General features: G+C 39.8%; 1 protein-coding gene across 1 annotated transcript in view; it reads left to right on the forward strand.

The window, feature by feature from the left end:
- SLC2A13 (solute carrier family 2 member 13) overlaps positions 1-22,657 on the forward strand; it is a 155,934-nt gene that overhangs the window by 126,504 nt on the left and 6,773 nt on the right. The window contains exons 8-9 of the mRNA XM_032186075.1: positions 21,543-21,664; positions 21,797-21,949. Coding sequence (XP_032041966.1) covers positions 21,543-21,664; positions 21,797-21,949 — 275 coding nt within the window. The remainder of the gene's footprint in view (positions 1-21,542; positions 21,665-21,796; positions 21,950-22,657) is intronic.

The raw sequence follows: 22,657 nt of genomic DNA on the forward strand, positions 1-22,657 counted from the left end.
CTTTTTCTTAGGCAGCACAATGATTCCCTGTGAAGTCACAGCAGTTTTCAGGTTTTCCAAAATACTGACTGTTCTTAAGAAATGACTTTGTGAGATGGATTGAAGTCCCATAAGGGCTTTCTTTATCAATACTTTAAACTTGATCAGGGCTAAGATATTTTAAAGAATGGTTGAATGCCATAAATGAATCGTGTAATTATTGCTGATAAATGTTTAATTACTGCTGATAAAACCTTATCTATGCCACCTGCGCATCATAAACATACTTGGGAAATATGCAAAAGTTTGTGTGGTAGTTTGGGCTTTTTTTTCATATGTGTTTCTCAGAAGTTAATTCCAAGTATCTTAGTGGTAGTGAGTCATATTGGGCAGAATTTGGAAGGTATGGAGATATCCACTAATTGTAAAATTGTTAATTAAAAATTACTCTAAAATTGCCCTCATTTTGGTTTCAATACTGTTAGGGTGTTATGCCTCGTGGCTCATTCTATATGCAGAAGAGGGTAGTTTGTGTCCTTCGTAATCCTATTTTAAAAGTACTGGGATCATTTTGTGGCAATTACTCTTTGTTAATAAGTAGCTGTGAAGACTACAATAGCTCATCCCTCTTGCATATTCTGTGACTGTCTTCAGTTGTACATACCTTGCATATTACCTAGTACCCTGATGTGCTCAGCAGCACTTGGACTCTCACGTTTGTCTAGTAACAAATGTCTTCATCAACATTCATTTCATATATGCTGTAGTTTTGAATACTATGTCTATACTTAGCAAAATCATAAAAGCATGCGCTATGACATAAATGGAAGCATAAACTTGTTACGGATAGTTGATTGATAGAGTCAAACTTTATTTATTAAGCAGTCTTATATAACATGTAGTAAACGTAGGCATCAGAAATCCTTTTATATTCATGATTCAGTCTCACAGCTCCTTGTTGTACAGCCTATTGGAGCAAGTTAGATAGGAAAGAAGAAATACTTCCATTTCAAATTGCAGATTTAAGTATTTACATCTTGTACAATAATTCCATAGTATAAGGACCTTGTTCAAAGTCTTTCAAGCAAAAACTCTACACTTTTAAATTTGTTATATTGGTAGTCATTAGAGTAAAATTCCTGCCTCGAGAAATAAATTCAATGAAATAACTGTATTTCTTTCTCCAAAGAGTATGTGTTCATCCCCATTTCTAGTGTTTAATTCATGAATTTCTAATCTTGTCTCCACCTGGTCTGTGTAATCAGGAAGTTTTCTAGCAAGCTGGTCCTTCAAGCTGTGAAATAGCACCAGGTGGTACCTTCTGTTCCACACCCTGTGGGACAGGCATGCATTTTCCCTCCTTCTCCTCCTTGCAAATACGTGTACTTCTACATAATAGTCCACAGGTCTTGACTTACAAGGGTTCACATCAACATATCCCTCCCTTCTGGTTCCTCAAATGCTGACTCTGCTTCACAGCAAAATCAGTCCCACAAAGAGGATTTCTTCTCCAACCAAGAGGACTGCAGCAGGGAAAACCACGTAGTTACATTTTCATTTGTTCTGAGCAGCAGGGATCTGTGTCCTTCTGCCAGCACAGGGAGAACAAGTGCCTAAGGCAAACCAACTGCACTGGTGAAGAAGTTACGACTGCGCCGATGCTAGATATTGCAACCCCTTCGTTTCAGAGTTATGTTGTCACAAGCTAGATTTACAGCAGCGGGTATTTAAAAATACATGGCATTTTTATGATCAGAAACTAATTTAATGGTTTAAAAGATGATTTTCTGACTTGTGAACATCTGCTACACATGCAGGGCCACATGCAGCCTCTTTGTATTTTGCCTCCTGTGTATTTTGCTGGTTTAATGCCATCCAGGGTTGGCTGAATGTGTCTTAATGTCTTAAAACCTCCAGAATTAATTCTGGCCAATTTCTTTGGCCAGAAATTTTGCCGAGGGGAGGAGGAAGACCTGGGCTATTTGTCTCGGATCTGTTGGACCTCAGTTTGCCTGGGTATTAGCAGAAGCAGCACCTCTGGCCGCCTTCCATGCTGTGGGAGGTTCAGAGAAATGGCTTCTACTGCACTCGTGTTAATGGTGCCACGCGGTGCGTTTCTCTGCTGCTGTGCTCGAGCCTGCTTTATTCTTTTCATGCTGGAAAGATGGGAGCTGCAGCCATGGACAGGTGCATATGGTCACATCATATGATGTATGTACAGCCACATAACTGCACCCATCGTAACCCCAACCACACTGACATGCACTCAGGGGCTTGTCTGTTCCTGGTGTGTAACCCACCAGCCAGGTGAGAAGTGCTCAGAGGCACCAGGAGAGATCTCGTTGTATTTTTCACAGCACTCTACAGCCTCACAAGCTGACAGAGAAAGCCCTTCTGTTTGTGTGTTTATAGCTTTGCTCTTCCCAGTTGATCCCAAGGTACTTCCATAACGCTGACATAACAGGCAATGTTTTGACTGTTATCTTAAAATACAGTAATGCTTTTTTATTTGCAAGAAGTTTCCCCAGTGCCAGCCTTGTGTACTAGACACCACCTCTATTTTTTTTGTTGTTGTTGTTAATCATATTTATTCAGTTACAGTATGTTCTAAATTGAGAAGTTATGGAGAAGAGGAGGGGAAAGGAAGGAAGGGAAAAGGAGGGGAAAGAGCAGAGATTTCAGCCTCCTGTGGCTGCCAACAAGGCTGTTTATGTTGCTGTGGGTTGTCATAGGAACCAAGGGAGACAATTAGACCATCCAAATGTTTTTCAAGAAGAATATAGCATTTTGGTTCTTTTGAATATAGAGAACTCCGTGGCCAGCAGTGGCCCCAGGGGAGGAAGGATGCCATGGAAATAGTGTGAGAATAAATCAGACCAAGTCCAAGCCTGGCCTTGAAGCAGCACGGGTAGTGCAAAACTGGTACACTTGCGAGATCATACACGTAAGGCAAAGAGAAGAGATTTTTTTTTGTTGTTGTTATTTAATCGGTTACATAAGCCTGACTCTCACACTGGGATAACACACAGAGGAGCATCTTGTCTGCCTCACCGGCACAGTCAGTGCTTCGCAGCCCGTGGCATCACTGAATCAGTTAACAAACAACGGCTGACGTGCAAACCTGGCTGCCTCCAGCTCTGCCCAGGGACATATAAAGGATGGTTTCAAGACAGTAAGCGAGAATATCCTTAAATTATTCACTTTGTAATAAAAGGAGAAGAGCTGCATCTTCTCTCTCGGTGTTATTTGAGGTTCTGTGTTGGGACTTTGTTTTCCGAGGTCTGCAAAAGTTTGTGTTTGGCAGTTCTGGACAGCTGGCAGTTCTGTTCTCTTCATGAACATCGTATTATAAAATCCCCACAGAGCTGATAAAAAAAGCATTATCTTGGTGTTACAGATGGGGATGCGATGGGAAAATTGCAATACACAGCTCGGGTGGCACAGCAGAGGTCATAAGCAGAGTCAGCTCTTAGTGCTGAATGTGGAGGAGATTGCATTCAATTCTGCACTTCCACAGCATAAACCAGGATCTAGTTCTTCCCCACAACTTCAATTACTCCCCCAGTGCTCTCAGAAACCTTGAAACTTCTCCCTGTGTGTAATTGCAATAACCCTAGAGGCCAGCCAAGAGTGCTCTGGAAGAAACTTTAAATGACATTAATATTCTTACAGCTGAATGAATGACCGTGGAAGGAAAGGAGCTACTAATAGTGCCTTGACATGACATTAACCTTGACATGAGGATATTGTCAGGACCACAGTAGGCCCGCCACTGCGAGCTAAAAGGCTCTCATGAGTGACTCTGAGCAATCTCCCTCTGGGGAGAAAGATGTTGACTTTATACAGTAAACAATGATGAAGAAATAATAACATCATCTGCAGATCAGAGGCGAGCCTAGAAGCCATCCTGTCCACAAAATTAGCTGGCAGGTCTCCACAGTCCCCTGAGGAGGACGACTGGGAGCAGAAATCTATAAAGGGAGAAGAGCTGAGTGATTTGCTTTCTTCTGCCATTTTTATTAACTTCGTTAGGGGAACATCTTCCTGCCACGGGAGTTTAATGGTTGATGGAGAATCTGGCTTTTGCAAATATAAAATTCTCCTCGCCGAGGACATTGGGTATGGAAGTGAAATATGAGCACCAGGGCCTGTTGCTCACGTCCATCATTTTTTGCATAGCTGTGCCTCAGAAACCTGTTCTGGGGAAAACTGGGCTTAAACTGCATGGGCAATGCAAGGCAGCTGATGTGGCAGCTAAACCCTTCAGGAGAGTTTCCACCACAGGAATGTGCCTCATGGCCTCAGCATTCGAGCCTGGACGCTGACTAGATTCCAGTGGTTTACAAGAAAAAAGAGGAGTTCATTAGCTGGGTTCTCAGACCACAGCCTGGTTTATGTCCACTGGGGGACGTGCCAATCTGTCACAGCCTTGTAAATATTCTGGAGAGTTTTAAATCCATACTGAGCTGCCTGTTGTCTAATCCATAGCAGATGAGAGTGATAGAAGTTATTAGAATGCTTTTTTCTTTGGATCAATGATAGATTTTTTCTGGAAATATCAGGTTCCTTTAGCTGCTTAAGTGAAGAGACGTGAATAAGTTCCTTATACTCGTGTTGCTAGTTGCTATCTTTTGCAGGTGCTTTTGCAGTGAGACAAGTCCATTAGCAAAAGTTGCTGTGACTGCTTTACTAATACCAAAAATATGTGTGTGTCTTCGCTCAGTTAAAGACTGAGACCCTATTTTCAGGACTTGGTTGGGCGGGGAGGTACAAACCTCTCCTGTTCCCATGGGCAGGCTGGCACCAGGGAGCGCTCCAAGGATGAAGAACTCCTCTGTCCATGTGTAGACATTGCTTCTTCTGTGATGCAGGAGGGGCTGGTGAAAGATTTTATTGCTGAAGTGACTATTTGGAATCTTTCTAAAATGGTATGGAAAAGCATTACCAAATTCACCAGCAATTAGAAGAGAAACTCGTATTTCTCTTACAAAGTCTTCAGAATGATAAAGATTATGCATAGGATTGTGGTTCTCACATTTGTAAAGTAGAAATGTGATAGAGGGAGTAAATTGCTTCAGGGAACTGGCAATATCTACAGAATATTTACATCTGTGTGTACATCAGCATTGCTGAGAAGAGCTGTCATCATAACCAGTAGTCTTAGTAAAATTTCTGTCTGGACCATGCTAAATGTTTACTAAATTGAAATACTCATCACCGCACTGGGAGCCAGAACACAGAATCCCCCCCCTCTCCCTCCAGGTATCATTTAAGAAAGAAAAACAAAATAGTTGCAGTTTCAAATAGAATTAAATTCTGATTACAGTCACCATTTGCCAGTAAGGATGGAAGTGTGGAACAGCAGGGCTTCGGCACACGGTGCTCTTTGTCCTCTTTGATTAGGAGGACATCCTTCAGGGTAATAATGCCTAATGTAAGCTAGGGAGGTGTGTGGAAACAGAAATGAAAGAAAGGTCTGAAACTGATTACAGTCTTTGTCGGCGGAAAATCTAAGAACAAGGTCTTTTCTGAGAGGGGGAAACTGGCGTAATCACCGTGGTTATGTGGGATGGAGAGGGGTGATTCCTGAGAGCTGGGGAGGCAGAGGAGGAACTTCAGAAATCTTGTGTGCTTATTTTAATGCTAATGGCCAAGGGCAAATAGGAAGAACAGGATAAGGTGATGCAGAATATTGCGTCCTCAGCCGCAGATGAAGCCTGTGCTCTCGGTGACACAGGAGCAGGTAGCAAAATGGATTCAATTTTAATGTTCTGATCCTCTCAGCCACTCTTCCCCCTCAAATCTTTAAGGCACTGTGTTTTTAAGGTCTTTTAAAAGGAAATTATTACATGGTGGGCCTGATAACTTTGATCAGATCTTTTTAAGCATTTAAAAATATGGTGAAATCTAAATATCTACTTAAATAATTTAAATGAGGTTGGACTATTGTTGCAACCCTAACAGAAGATTCAATCCTTTGATGATTCTTTTTAATGTTGGGGGAGCATTTTTTTATAATCTCACTTTATGAAATTATAAGATTTTTGACTGCATCTAATGCCTGAACAATTAAGGTCCTTTGTATATTGCATCTGTATCTTAGGTCTGAAATAACAAGTGGAGCTACATGATAATCTAAACCGAAACTGTTTATGTTCCTTTAGGGTAATTACTTGGGAATTACTATTAATAGCTCCTACTCATTACATCTACTCAACCAATGGCAAATTCTGGATGCAGGAAAGGAAGGACAAAATCCACGCCTCGTCAGTCCTGTTGTGAAGTTCTGATTCTGGAAGCATTTAGTTTATTTGCTGAAGAAAATGTTTATTTGTTGGAGACATCCAGCACAAAATAAGATTTTAAAGCAGGTCTGCTTAGTTTGAAATGCCATTTGGACATTTGTTCTCTACCTGCTTGTAGATATTGCAGGTCGCTGGTGAACCCTGCTTCCAGATCTGAGTCTATATTACTATTTAAGAGGCATTTTGAAAGAAAAACAAGGAAGAGACAGATCCTGACAGCTGTCTGGGTTAGTTGCTGTAGCTACTACTCAAATGGCAAAGCACTGAGGCTACTGGAATGGAAAAGCAAAAGTGGCCCCTGTGCTAAACCATTCCCAAATGCTGCTTTATGTCAGTAAAAAATGTGTTACAGCTATTTAAATGGAAAATATGTTTGAGTCACTGCTCTTCACTGCTTGAAAGTGGTCCAAGGAAGAAGATGCTGCAGCGTCTAAAATCTGAATTCATATCCTGTTGAAGTAAAAAGCATTCTGGTTATTCCAGCCATTCGCTGGCTGAGATGGGACTAGAAGGGAAATAATCTTGTTTCCCATTTAAAAAGCTTTCAGTTGACAAAGGAGATAGATAGGATAGGAAAGGGAAGAAAAAGCATGCCAACATCCATGAGAGAATTGCCAGTCTCATGACAAGGTGCTTAGACTATAGGGATAATTCCTGCAGCCTCTTTCTCGCCCTCTCACAAAACGTACATTGGGGGAAAGGATCTTTTCTCGACTGTAGGAGCCTGCTGCTAATTAGCTTCTTCAGCTGCTCGTCTTTGCAGGGGCAGATGGAAAGGCCTTGCCTCACCCTGCTGCCTCTCCTGGGAGCACAGCAGGGAGCTGCCCCTGGGAGAGGGCTGGGAAGTTCCCCTTCTGCCTTGGAGCCAGAGCAAAAGGGCAAGAGCTTCAAGTTTTGAAGCACGTGGATTATTATAGTTATATTTTTTTTTCTGAGAGAGGAATACTGCCAGTAGAGGTTTTTCTTGTGTATTCACTAATGACTCTGAAATTCAGATTTAAATAAAAATCCTCAGTGAAAATTGTCTCAACAGATTTTTTAGGTTATTACACTCTGAATTGAATTTAATAAATATAATTTTTCTTTTTTTTTCTTTTTTTCTCTCTCTTTTTTTTTTTTTTCTTCTTTCTTTTGAGGAAAAAGACCGTTTTAAAGGCTGATTTCTTGGGGAATTTTATTGATAAAGAACATTCACCAGGGTCAAAAACAGCTCTCCTCACAGGAGCTTATACCTTTAACAGCATGCAAAGTCCTTATTTTACCCACCTTTATTCCATAATAAGTAATTCTTCAGCAATCACATCATCTGATATAGTAGAACTGTGATCTCTTCCCTTCTTTTCATAATATGAAAGCTTATTCAGAGGATTTTATTTTTTTTTCTTTTGGGGGAAAATAAATTAACACATTGCTACGTTAGGGATGTTGAATAATTCAGGATGCTTGATGATTTTAATTCATATAAATTATTGTATGTGCTGTCTGCATGTGTGGGTCATTTCCTTGAGAAGGTACCATCACTCCTTCCGTGGCACCAGATGAGCCAGAGTTATCGATTCATTTGATTTAAAGTTGCGACCTTACTTTAACCCGCCGTATCTGTTAATACAGCTAGGAAATGGGCAGTCTGCTAGAGAGCAGGTCGTGCTGCTGAGCAGTGGCACTTCTGGCTTGTAGGCTGTTTGGACTATTTTTTCCCCTTGGCTTTCCACCCCTCTCACGATAGCTTTGCACAGATGATGGTCAGAGAATCATAGAATTGCTCAGGTTGGAAAAGACCTCAAAGATCATCAAGTCCAACCTTTAACCCAGTTGATGAGAGAGAAGTCTGAGGTTTTGCATGATTATTTACTCCTTAAGACCTGGGATTAGAGTGATGTATATGCCCATTTACCACACTTTCTTGGTAAAATAACCGCTGTTAAAAAGCACTTATTTATGTAAAGTTCATTTTATCTGTCAGAGGCCAAGGAAAATAGGAATTATTTTGATTTCTGCTAAGTTCTTCTACTGTCAGATACCAGCATTTGAATTTAATGTAATAATGAGAGCCTCGGTATGCAACGTTTATGAACATCATAAGCTAGAGAAAGTGTAACCTTTTATAGTTTCTGTATTTTATAAAATTCCTTGCATTTGCCATAGGTATTGTACCCACATGCACAACTCAAAGCAGAGTGACACTGTATGTTAAATGGCTGCTCTCACAAATGGGATGTAAAATAATTGCCTTGTTATAAGTGGTCTGTGGGTATTTTTTTAAAAATCTCCTTGGGGCTCCATTTTCAGTTACAGAATTAATGATTTCCAGAGCATTGACCAGGACTGACAGCTGAGGAATCATTCTTCATATAGCTCCCTTGGTTAATTTAATTGAGACCCTCCCCAGTACCCCCTGTATGGAAGGGATGTGCTGCCTGCTTTTACCTTATGAAGCTGCATTTTCTCTGAGTTTTTTAGGGCAAAGACATTGCCACCTACTGGCATCAGGGAAAAGCTAGTTTTAAAAAATGCTCTTCCACAATTTATTTAAGGAAAGAACACAAGGTCTTCGTTTCCTAGTCTAGATGGATTTTGATTGTACTGGCAGAAAAACTGCTGCTGGCAATAGTTAAAATGCAAGACTTGCTTCTAAATTATGGTTACAGCAATTGAACGTAACAGTTCAGTACTTCAGCTGCAGGTTGGACAAAACATTATTACCAGAACTATTAACATGTAATTTTTCCACATATATGTCAGTAACTAGAAACAAAATAAAGTGTGGAAGTGCTACAAAAGGCATGCTAATACACGTAATACTGATCTGTGTTTTAAGCTTTTTGTCCTTACTTTTTTGTCCTTCTGCCCAGGTTTAACAAAAGAGCAGATTCAGAAAAGTATTTTTACCCTTCTGCTTTTCTCTTCAGTGGAAATTTCAGAAGGATAAAAATTTTATGTGCTAGATCTGTAACTCAGTATAATTTTGCCAGCATTTCCCACCTGTGGGTTTGGGGTAGGATTTTTTATTTATTTGACAGCAAAGTCTCACCGCTCACTTCTAACTTCATATACCAAATCTCAACACAAAAGCATATTTTTCACAATTCTTTTGCACATCTAAAATTTTGGGGTAACTAGAAGCAATATGATTTTTTCTGTCTCTTTATTGCTTGCTGGAGTGTTTAGAAGCATTCAGAAAGATAAGATTATAACACTGAAATAGAACCTATTTCATTTGGAGGTGAACCTCCAGTCAATATTTCTGTCAAGTCACGTTCAGACTGAGTTACAACACCCTGGCTTTCTTTGTCTTTGGTCTTTTCTGACCAGGGTCTTAGATTTACTGTAGGCAACTCTAACTGAAGAGATACTTTTAAGGTGTTGACGGCATTCATCTGAACAATACTGCTGGTATTGCTGACACACTGTGAACAGCACAAACGTGAACGAAGAGTACTTGTAAGTGCAAGGAAGATGAAGAAGTGTGGGTGGGATTTGTCTTACTCAGCTTCAGATGTCTGAAATGTTGACCTTGATCTCTCTTGTGGCACCTTGACTGATGGAATAAAAGATGCTGGTCCATATTGTTCTTTCTGTGCAGCTGGCCTTTGCCTGTGTTTTATAGAACAGACTTTGTTCCATCGTGCTAGCAATTCTTCCACACTATTCTGTTAATATTTTAAAGGAGAAGTTTTAAGAGAGTATCACAGATTAGTCATTGCTTTTGATATTTTTATTAATATTTAAGCGTAACCCTTTTGCACAGAGATTAAAAATCCTTCCCCTCTCCCTCTTCTCCTCTAAACTCAGAGCTGGGCCCTGTGCTTAGCCCGTGCCAGCATGACTTACCAAGGCAATCTGTCCTCGTACAAAGTAGGAAAGAGGGGTCTGCTCACAGAAGCACCAGTAACCAGGAACTTGTAACCAGAAGAACTTTACAATTCTAATTATGAGGGAAATTAAATGTAAAATTGGATGGAAAAAAAAAAAAAAAAAAAAACAACAAAAAACCGCAAATGAGATTAAATATCATGCAGGGATTTATTTGATAGTAAACTTGCATGAAATTCTAAAATGCTGCATTTTATATCCTAATTCTCATATCAATTTCCTTCAGTAATTAAGTATTAATGCTGCAAGGTGATAGAATTGAAGAGACTAACTGCTTTTACATATGGAAGCAGAAACCAGGAATTCCTGAGCTCTGTGACCCTGTTTCTGTCAGTAATTCCATACAGAGCCCTGTGCATGCTCCCTCAGCTCCCAAAAACCTGCAAAACCAGTGATGACTCCAAATATCCACAAGACAAAAAACGTGTGGCAGGAGCAGCAGAAGCGCCCCAGGGTAAGACAGACAGCACTGAGTTTGCACAGCAGAGAAATATCTGATGTGCTTTTCTATCACAGACACTGAGATACATACAGGCCCTGCTTTTCTGAGCACCATTTTCCTGAAGGAGCTGGAACAGAATAAAGCCTGCCTGTCTGCAGGCACCAGTAGGTACCAAATAATAACGTGGGACAGGCCAGTGGAGAGTGCCCAAATCTGCTTGTTTTCAGGTAGAAACCACAGCATGGTGTAGTTTCGCACCAGGACCCCGCTGGGGTGTCAGACAGCCTTCTTCCAACTCAAAATTATCGCTCCCACATCATTAATGAGCAGCTCATTTCTGAGAAGTAAGGGAAGCCAGTAACAGCTGGATGAACGCACGTGTGAGCGCTCCTTGCTGGAGCAGTTCTTCTAGAAGTGAGCTTTTTCTGTATAGCCCCAGGAACTCACTGGGCAAGCTGTGAAGCATCTTCAGGGGTCACAAGGAGTCCGTGAGTCTTTCCCAACCCTCACTATGGCCAGGAATGAATAAACAGTTCACTTGGTCTACAGACTGCCTCCACAACACCTTTTAGCTGTTGTGGTGCACAGATAGCTTTGTGCTCCTGTTAATACTAAAAATTGTGAGTGATTGTCCCCTTGTACGTGGCACTGGTGAGACTGCACCCTGAGTACTGCATTCAGCTTTGGGTCCCCTTGTTACAGGGAGGATGTTGAGTGTGTGCAGATACGAGCATCAAAGCTGGTGAAGGGACTTGAAAATAAGATGTATGAGGAGTGACTGAAGGAACTGGGGTTGTTTAGTCTGGAGAAGTGAAGGCTGAGGGGAGAACCTCATTGCTCTCTGTAGAGAGCAACCACCTGAGAGGAGGTTGCAGCAAGGAGTGTGTCTGTCTCCTTCCTCAGGTGACAAAGGATAGGACATGAAGAAGCTGTCACAGGCTGTACCAGGAGAGGTTTAGATAGGACGTTAAGGAAAATTCTTCATGGAGAGGGTGGTCAAACACTGGAGTGGGCTGCCCAGGGAAGTGGTGGAGCTGTCATCTCTGGAGATATTTGTGAGATGTGTGGACGTGGCACTTGGGGACATGGTTTAGTAGGACTTGGACTTGGTTGGACTTGGTAGGTCAGGTTGATGGTTGGACTTGGTGATCTTGAAGGTCTTTTCCAAACTAAACGATTCTGTGGTTCCCAGGTGCTTTTTCTCAGGGCTATGACCATGAGAAGAGATATTTCTTTTCAGTCCTGACTGCTCTGAGCAGGACCAGAAGGGCTAGGGGGGCTAGTGGCAGTCATCAAGGTGGCAGCAGCTCAGGTCCCACCAGCTGCTTCATGTGCAAATCATGATGTGAGCCCCAACCCCATCTCACACATCACTTCTCTCGCGTCCTGTCACCATCCAGCCCTGCACAACAGTACGTGGTGCTTAAGATGCTCTATCAGAGGGGCTTGCCTCATCATACTGAGTTCTTCACTCCATTCACAGGAAGCAACCTGTATTGCTTCCACTGTATTTACCCAAACTGAGCATTTCACTTTGTCTAAACATTATTTTCTATTTGCACCCCGGTGAAGTTCTTCAAAACTTGATGATATTTGGATGAAAGAATTAGTGAAAACTACAGCATTTAGTACATGAAATTCTTCAGTATAAGACTGAGGACCAAACTAAGGATTTCTCTCTTACTGGATCTTGCTCCTTGTCGAGATCAGCTTAGACCATTTTAAATATAGCACTGGAATCTGGGAGGCTTCATAACTTGGCTATGGTACTGTGCTGGATGGAGCACATTTCTCTGTGAAGTGGTTGAAGTCCTCATGCACATCATTAGTTTGGAAGCTGCAAGAAATGGTAGAATCTGTCATAATGGAGCAATAGTGATGAAAGATTTGGGTTAGTCGAGTTGTTCAATCAAAAATTCATGGAGACAGGTAAAATTCTCATGTACCAGCAGGCACAGTCTCTTGCAGATGCAGAAGCTTTAGCAGCAAGATATGCCTGTCAATAAATGGGACAAAACCAATGTTTACATGAATATATTTCAGTAAGGATTGCCAAACAGGTTAGTGCTGTGAGAACAAGTTTTGTTCTATAAATTAAAAAGCAGGAAAAATTACTGAAGGCCTTGGTCTTTAAAGTAAACAAATGTCAATGACTGTGAATCATTAGAGTATGTACATGAAAGGGGAAAAAGGACAAAAATCTTATATTGTCCACTGTCTCAGCCATACCTGAAACAGCGCACTCTTTAGTTGATTCATTTTCATACTCCTTTTTTTAGCTTTCAAATACACAGATTGATCTTTAAAGTTGCAAAAATATGTTATTTTCTCTTCTTACGAAAGCATTTAGCAGATGTGGGCTTTGCTTCTTCTATAGTGTCACCTTTCTGCAACTTTGACCTTGTGTGACATCCAGGGTCAGTGAAGCTTTGTTTGGTATTTTGGAGAAATATTTTCTGCAGCTAAATATCAGCATATCAAGCTAATAAGTGAGTCATACATCTGGGAAAAAGCTCTTCAGAGTGTATATATTTTTTTAAAGAAACAAAAGCATCTCTATGTGACTACAAAGAAAAAAAAAAGTATCTTTAAATAATTTACTAAGTTTTATGAAGAATTTATCCCAAAATAATTACCAGATAATACTCTTGTTTATTGATTGTATACACTGGCATTTGATTCTCCATCTTAAGAGTCATCTCTCCTTACTGTAGGTGTCACTGAACCTTACTTTTCCAAACCCTAAAAATAGTCTTCTGGGTATACATAAGAATACATTTGTGTCATGGCTTCCTAACTTGAGAATACCACATCTGATTTTTACAGCTATGATTTCAACCTGTGAATCCCTTAGCTGGGTGTTACCCAAGCCTTCTGCCTGATGTTTAAGCCTTAGACTTGTATATATATATATGTATATCCAATATATATATATATTATAGATTGGATCTCTGTACACTCAGTTTGTGTGGTAATATATTTAGATATTTGAGTTTTATATTTAAAGTATTGTTTTAAGATGTGCATTGTCTATAAATGCATATTTAAACATATTTATAAGCCTTTTTCTGCAAGAAAGTGCAAAAAAGCCTTTAAAAAGCACAAAATGTTGATTTATGATCTTTCTGTTAATTTTTTTTTCTCCTTCATTGTTGTCTCTTGACTGAGCAGCTACTTTTGTACCATCAGTTATTTGGTACCTGAAAGTGTCTGATGTTTAGAAATACAGGATATTACCGTATTTTGAAACTCTGACCTATTATGTAATGACTGAAGTCATTGAAATGAGCACAGGTAGAAATGCATGAAGGACAGTGATGTTAAGCTAAGATGCTTATACTCAAATCTAATTAAGAGTTTGCATTTTGATCAGGTTTTAATTTTAATTCTGTCCATTAAAATTCTGCAGGCATGACTGCAGGTTGTTTAGGTGAACAGATGATGATTATTTTCCATAGTTGTTGTATGAGCCCCCACAAGTTATTAATGTATTATTAATGTAATATTTGAATTATTTATGATTTGTTCATGACAGAATTATGAAACCATACGATTTAATTATTGCTAGTTAACTTTAATTTATGCTGGGGGAAACTGAGTGTGTCCGATCAGGATCAGAATTAGGACGAGAAGGGGGCACTCTCTTGAACACAGGTACGTCAGATGCTTCCTGACAATTTTATTACCATCTGTTACTTCAGAATAGTGGAAAAAAGTTCAGGAAGAAAACGAAATCAAATATATATGGTGTGGTTAAGGTAATCATGTGTCCTGTAACAAAAAATGTGTGTTCACATATTTCTGTTCCTAGTTTTTAAGTGTGCCATATCTGAGACTGGCTTATGGGTGTACCTACCAAATGCTACCAGCTGCTGCGGTATCTCAGCTGGGAGGGCTTTAACATCAGATATAAGCCATTTTCCCTTGTCCTGTTTGAGTCTGTGTGTCAAGGCAAGGAGAGCAGAGCAGATGATGAGAGAAGCATGCCTGACAACGGTGCAGTAGGTACCAAGGGTCTGCCTCTCTCTGTCCCCGGTAGATGTGATGGAAAATGAAGCTTGAAGCAGCTGTGGCCTGAAAGCAATGTGGGACAATTGTAGCCAGCAGCCTGGAGGAGGCCAGCAGAGCTCAGAAGACAGCACTGTGGTGTAAATGAAGTCTAAAGGAAGTCTAAATGAAGTCTAAAGTAAGTTGAACTTTGAAAGGATAGGAATGGGATTGCAATATTAAAGAGAACCTCCAGTCCCAAAACAAATCCAAAACTGAACATCTGTCATCAGGCATTGAGTTATTTAATCACAAAAAGCTGCTGGCTTAGACCAGCAGCTAACAAAGCACCCAAATGGATACTGCCATACAGCCGAGCTGCTTCCTTTGGCAAAAGATGCAGGACCTGTGCTGCCCACCCTCGGCTCAGAAGTAGTCACACAAATACTGAAACAGCCAGCATGGCAAACAGTTAAAAACCCTCTTCGTGTGATGAATACGGGAGAGTTATTTCTCATGGGAAAAAATTGGTCCTGTTTTCAGTCATTTGGTAGTCTCAGTCTATTCACATTGAAGAATAGCTCTGACATTCTCTTTACTGGACAGCTTCAGATGCAGTTGCAAAGCAAAAAATTCTCAGTTGGGGAAAATGCAAATGTTTGAATTAGAAGTCCTTAACATTTTTTTTTTTTTTTTTTTTTTTGCACATATGTATTAAAAGCATGTGCTTCTGTGTCTAGGTGGTCAGAAACAGGTAAATCAGTACTGAATCTGATGCAGGTGTGCTTTCTGACAAGACCAAGAGGCGTGAGGGAAAGCAGTTATGTCTTAGAAATATTTCTGTGAAGTAGTTATTTCAGTAAGGTCTTCTGCTTCAATAAATATTAAGTATTTTTTTTTTACCTTAACAGTGTGTATGAGTTACAGTGAAAAACTCCTTATGATTGATTTTAGATTTTAGCAGTCTGTAGGGTCTCAGTCTCTTTGTAAGAAAGAAGTCAAATGAATGATCAGAAGACAACAGCCAATACGGAAAGAGGTGGTCATGGTGAATAACTGATGGTTATTTCTATATCTGTTAGCTGTCTCCACACAGATCTGTACGAAATATTCATTTAAATGTAAAACACTATTAGAAATTCCCATCCTATAGCACACAATAAAGAAGGCTTTTCTGAATTCTTTGGCTCTGAAATGTGCAAAGTGACCAGGCTTCTCTATTATTTTTTCAGTTGATCTTTGAATATTTGCTTTCAGTCTCCCAGATGCAGAATAAGAAGTGCCAGTCATTCAGCCCAAGGAGAACATCCTTCTATTGGCATTGTGCTAGCCATAGTAGCTGCTCCTAAACATACTTGGCATGGAATGCATTGCATGGAGAAAGAAATTACTTTTTTTATGCAATATAAGATTTTTTAGATATTTTGGACAGTGGCAATTACTGCAGCTATTGTCCAATTAAATCGCTGTGGTTTCAGTTCTTTGTTCAAGTTCTGCTCACTGCTCTACATGCTTAACTGACAGATCCTATAGCAGTGGGCTTCACAGTGATAAAGACAGTTTTTCACTGATGGGCAAACTCATTTGACAGGAGCTTTCTTGCAGTAAACTGAACTGCATTTCCAAGACTTCAGACTGCATGTTAATGTTTTAAAAAATCATTTCCAGTGTTAGCAAATGGCTGCAATAAATGTCCCGAAATGCTGATGATATTTTTATGTAATGAAGGTTAAGTAATGTCTAGGTGAATACTATTAAATTCTATGAGTACATTTTTCAAGGCTGCATCTGTTTTATGCTTTTCTGTCTGTTTTTTTCAACTGCCATCATTTGTCATAAGAAGTTTCACCTGCATATTTTTAGCAACATTTGTTTTAATGAGTGAATTAGTTCTCCATGTCAACTACAAAGTCAAAGCACTGGATGCAAACTTGTCCAGAGAGTCATGGATCTCCAGTGTCTCTTCTCTGAAGCACAGCGTCCAGTAACTAGGGGACCCTGAGGCAGTTTTGATTCAGCTATTAGTTGTTTCAAAGTTAATTTATTGTTTGCCTTTAGGAAAGAGTTACACTGTTTGAGACTTCAGATAGCATCTTGCCATATATGTGTATATATATACAGATAAATAAAATTAGGTGCTGTAAGGAGCAGAACTTTTTCTTCAAATCAGAATATACTGATTTATAGTGAAACTATACCCTACAGTTTCACTGGTTTCTATGGATTATGCTATTGTCACTTTTTTCCATATTGGTGGATTAGAGAAGCCAGATGAATGAACCTGTAGCTGTGAACTCCCCTGACTCTAGAGCCAGTGAATATTAATTCCAGGCACATCTTGGATCAACCTGAGCCCAAGCTTCACCTGATGGACACTATAGAGGCAGTTTCCAAAATTCTCCTTAGTTACTTGTCTGACTAATATGAAATTATTACACAATTAAACTGTAACCATACTAAATTATCTCCTTTAAGTAATTTAAAGATAGAGGTCTGTTCAGACAACTCAAGATCTTCAGCAGAGACAGAGAAACTGTAAGAACTAACCCAAATGTCAAGGAACAGATTCTTCCACTAGTAATTGCTTGTGGAAAAATAATTTTAGTTTTCCTCAAACATCTTTCATAAAAACCTTTCGTAGTCCTAGAACCTGTTACTCTTAACTAGGTCTGTTTTCTGCTCTGTCCTTTCCATGACCAGATTTCTGCTGAAAAGCTGAGTCTATAAGCTTGACATAAATTTATATTGTTCATTTTGACTGACTGACATGATATAAAAGTCAGCACCCTACACAAGGAGGGTTTTTTTTAATCTCTTTCACAGAGATTTTTTAAAATCCCTTGAATTGGTGTTACACCAGAGACTAAGTTGATAAATTGTCAATTATCTTCATCTTGATAACCCAGACACAAAAGTCTGACATAATAACAGCCCTTAAGTAATTTTACTCCTGTTGGAACAAAGAAATAGCAGATTAGTAAAACTGTGAATTAGATCTAAATTCTTTATGTATCATCAGACCCCGATGTTAAAATTTATCTCAGAGCAGGATGTGTAATTTTGAAATAAGCCTGCTCTAACAAGCTTTTTAGGGATATGAATGATAACGCTAGTGATTTTCTTTAGAAGTAATTTATTTCCATAGACTGATTTGATTTGAATTTTGACCTTTTAGGATTTTTAGATCTAAATCCATTTAAGATGCTTCTGAAGGGCATAAAAGACAATGAGAAGTCGGTAACCTTCATATTAAAAATATATGAACTGTTCAGAATGAAACATTTAATTCCAACAAAAGCCATATCTTTAGAGACACAGTCCTCACTCTGCAGCAAAGTAAAAATTAATGGAATTTTGACAAGAAAATCAGCTTTCCTGTGCTGTGCTAACATGGCCTTTGCTACATAACATCTAACAGTTTCCCTAGTTTGTAGTTTTCTATGTTGTACTTGAGAATTATTCTACTTCTAAATTGGCTCAAGTATTAGGATAATTTAGACTGATTATCAAGGAATTGGTCTTATCCTGTTTCATCCTCTTATTATTAACAATAACATCTTAGACAACCTGCAACAACCCTTCTTTCACCTTTTTAATGTGCTGTATAAAAGTAATTTAGGAGTTGAGGTTCAAGGCTTTAGATCTTCTGAACTACAGGCTGCGTCTGAGAAAGGATGGATTCTGTGACTGTGAAACCAAATATATAGTGCATATAATGTAGAAATCTGCTGCTGTTCTGATTTATTTCCAGTCAGTAGAATTGTTCACATCAAATGTCAGAAAGTTGGGTTTTCACTAATTATGACAGATGAGCTTCTTAAATTGTCTGGGGAAAATACATAATGAAAGAAATTCATGGTAAAGATTTTCAACGTAATTCTGTCGTGTTTTCACTTTGGCAGTAATTTCAGAGGAAATGATGTGGTCTTTCTTTACAGTTTGTACTAATTACCCAGAACATTTTATTTACACACTCCTTGGGGTGGTACCTGACTGCATAATTTCACATGTGAGTTCTTTACATGGAGTTTTCTCTGTGCTTTTCAGCTGGTGAAGAGATCAGTAGCTTCTTGACTGCTTTCTATCATAAATGCTCCCTTAATACAGAACCAAATTCAGAATTTTATCTGATATTATACAGCCATTATTAATGTATTTGTTAGCAAAATAATAGCAGTTGTAGGACTGCTAGTGCAGCAAGAATTAGCACAGTGACAGTGCCTAAGTAAATCCTTAGACATGTAGTCTTGGCGATGTACTATTTTTCTACATATCCAGAACTACAAAACTCCAGCAAATGCAGATATCTTTGCTTTTATTCCGTGTACCATCCTATTTTGCTACCAAAGGATAAGCAAAGCAGAGAAGCTTATTGCTGCAAGGTTTCTGTTAAATCTAGTCTTCAGTGCTATTTTTCCTGTTTCAATGTCCTGAATCTGCTTTCTTGCAACTGAATTTCCTCTCAGTTGCTGTCAGACAGCAGAGAAGTCAGTGGCTTCAGCAATAGGAGGCTTTAGAGACATCTGTTTTTCCTTTATGTACTTTGTGTTCCACTTTGTTGAAAGTAGGACACATCTGGGAGAGGTAGTGGGGGAAAGAAACATCCAGACCTCCCTGCGGTTGTGTCCGTATGAATCAGCAGGTTGGTTTGCACTGATAGAGATGGATGCAAGATAATAAACCAAGTACGTCTTTGTTTACAGCAACATTTGAGAGAAAGCGTGAGTCTCTTCTCTGAGGAGCTGCCGATCTGGCTGGACCAACTGGAGAAACCAATTTCAGCATCAAGACATTTTAAAATGCTAATCAGCTTGTATTCATTACCAAACACCTGCAAATGAAATTAGAGTACCAGCAAAGAAGCAAATGTGCAGTTGTACAAATGTGTGACATTGAGCAATCCTGTGGTTTCACAGTGGTGCAGATACAGAGCAGGCTGGGATGGAAGGCGGCAATGCCATCTCCAGGGGTTAAGTAATTAATCTTGCAGACATTGTTTTCTTAATGTGTAAGGAATTGCTGGCTTAAACAGAGGAATAGTTCTCCAGCACAGTTCAGTCTTCTGTATCTGAGACATGGCGCAAAAGTGATTTAAGCCATCTGTGATGAGAGAAATGTAGGGCAGTATTGAAGTGTCAGGTGGACACCAACAGGGAGTGATCCCGGCCTAGCTGTCATAACATAAAAGAGACGCCAAGCTAAGCTGTGAAAGCGCAAAGTGACATAAGAAAGAACCTGGGGCAATACAGAGAAGCACAATGAAGAAATAACAAGGCTGGCAGTTGTACTTTTGGCTGAGAGGTAGTGAAAATATCAGATTTGGCAGCTGCCAGCATCTTAGGCTGCTGAGTGATCTGGTGGCCAGGTGGCAGCTGAGGCCACGGGCCTGTTGTACTCGGGCTTGAGGGACATCTTTTGAGGGGTGTTTGGTTGAACTCTGTTGTCCATGTATTATTCACCCCCAAACTGTATCTGTGTGTGTTGAATGAGATAATTGCAAGGGTTTGTCTGTGGTTTTGGACATGGATTTTTTCCAGGATTTCTTGGTTTAACCTCCCTTTTAAGTGTATTTGAATTCTGGATTTCCAGCTGTCCTGAAACTGGGTTTAGGACTTCATAGTGGTGTTCTGCTTTAAATGTTGTTTTATGGGTACATTCGTGCCAACATGAGCATGGTTTCTGCCCCAGAACACGTGGTGGGTTGGCCACCAGTGCTCACTAGCATGAGCTCAGCCTGGGGCCAGCTGGTTGTTGCAGAACAGAAAAGTTGGAGAGGAAATGTTTGGTTGGAACTTGCTTTTGAAAGTCAACTGCAGTGGTCGGTCCCCTGAAGCATTTCAGGGTGTCTTTGCTCTCCCATCTCACTTTTCATTGTCCAGCTATCATTTATCACCCATTGCAGGCTTCATTCCAGTTTTTGTGCAGATGAGAGGGTATATCCTTCACATACATACTCAGCTAATCTGGAAATTGTAGTCCAGGCAGATGTTCAGCGCTCTGTGATTTCTGCTCCTCAAGTAAATAACATGGTTTGCATATGAAAGGGAGGTGTCTGCCTAAGTCTGCTCTCCCAGAAGTGCACATTTTTTCAGCTGTAGCAATTGATGTGATTGCAGCTGAAGTTTCTCTAGTTACAGCAATAACTTGTCCATTTAGACAAATGCTAATTTTCAAAACTGAGATTTATAACAAAAAGATTAAGTTGCAAGTATCCCTTTAAAATATAATATATTGTTAGCAGTCAGATGAAAATACATGATTTTATATCTATTCCTAGAAATATGCAATTTCTGCATAGTCCTGGCAATGAAATCACTTTTTCTTTTAGTAGCTCAGGCACTGTTTACTTCTGTTTATTCTCGTTTTTACTTTCTAGTTAGAAATACTGCCGCCTTCTTAATTATTTCACTGTGAAGAAAAAAAAAGTTTATTTCTCTTTTCTGTACAACTTCACTTGGCTGTGGCACACTCCATAGACTTTACTCGTTACACCCACCATGCACTGCGTACAGCTCGTCAGTGACTAACGGTGACTAACTTTCATTTGACCTAAATTCTTGCATCTTGAGCTCAAAGTCCTGCTGCTGCAGCTCTTGCTGCGCTGTGTGATACTCATGTGAACAGCCTCATTGGCTTTGGTATGACTGCTGGCTTAGTAAAGACGATGCATTTGAAGGAGTAGATACAGGTCAAATGTTTAAATTCAGGAGTGTGCTACTGGGTGCTCTTCCTAAGGCCACACAATCAAGCACAATGTTATCTGTAAGGCACAGGAAAAAGTACATTTCTGAATGTAGTATTTGGCTCAAAAGTTCTTGATAAAACAGGGTGGAGCTTTGCTCTCTTAATTTCACACTTGTCAGCTTTTCATACGATGTTATGTGCCATGTTTATTTTGAGATGTCATCTATTTCCCTGAAAATTCTTTAATACTGGATCTTATTGTTATTTTTCAGGTGTTCCAATGAAACTGTATTCAAAAAGGAAGATTTGTTTTGGGCATACAATTTCTGCCCCACTCCGTACTCTTGGACAGCACTTCTGGGCCTTATTTTGTACTTGATTTTCTTCGCACCTGGTAAGCAAACATTTGTTTTTGCGCATAAGTGTAAAAAATTATAAAGGTAAAATGTCAAATGGTGAGGCTACGCATTAAACTTGCTCTTCAGTCCAGCCATTAAGTTGAGGTTGATCTTTCTTTAATTCTTAGGGATGGGTCCCATGCCCTGGACTGTCAATTCTGAAATCTACCCACTTTGGGCTAGAAGTACAGGAAACGCGTGCTCATCTGGAGTCAACTGGGTTTTCAACGTGCTCGTGTCACTGACCTTTCTGCATACAGCTGAATATCTGACATACTATGGTAAGAAACAGTGTGTGTCCATGGGTGCTGTGCTGGCACTGGTGCATAGATTTTCTTCTGTTTGGGTTCTGGGACTCAAAGTTGTTTTTGCAGTAAAATTCCAACTGTGAACGCAGTGTTCTCAGCTAACTGTGGTCTAGTAAAACCAGAGACCTGATATGACCTGCCTGGAGTTTGATCCTGCTTTCATAAGAAACATTTCTTTCTGTCCTTGAAGGAAAATCTAGAAAGTTGCATAAAGCAGAGAAGCTGCAAAAAAAAAATACATTTTGGCTTGGTGAAAAATGCTGTCTTCCACTTAAAAAGACAGCATCAGCAATTTTCCATTTCACGATGGCATCCAAGGCCATTATTAGATGGTCCTTGCAGAAACAGCCGTGTAGCTGAAGATGCTATCGTCCTGCTCCCAGCTGTTGATTAAGTCCTGTCTGCTGAAGCCTGTGGAGAGATGGTCAGATTACTGCTCAGCCACTCCAGTACGAGTCATTTAAATTACATTAAGTTGCTACTGAGTTTTTGTGCCCTTCATAACATTACTAGTGCAGAGCCTTTCAGCAGCACTTGTCATTCCTTAGAGTCTTTGGTCTGGAAACAAATGGCAGGTAAATGTTTCTTGGTCCTTCAGTCCTTTCTCTGTCCCTCTAGTTGAGGTGGGTAGCAGGGGGGGATGAGCTCTTTCTCACTGCCAGTTTTCTTTGCAGAGGAATT

The sequence above is a fragment of the Aythya fuligula genome, chromosome 1 (genome assembly GCF_009819795.1).
Source record: "Aythya fuligula isolate bAytFul2 chromosome 1, bAytFul2.pri, whole genome shotgun sequence".
Lineage (NCBI taxonomy): Eukaryota > Metazoa > Chordata > Aves > Anseriformes > Anatidae > Aythya > Aythya fuligula.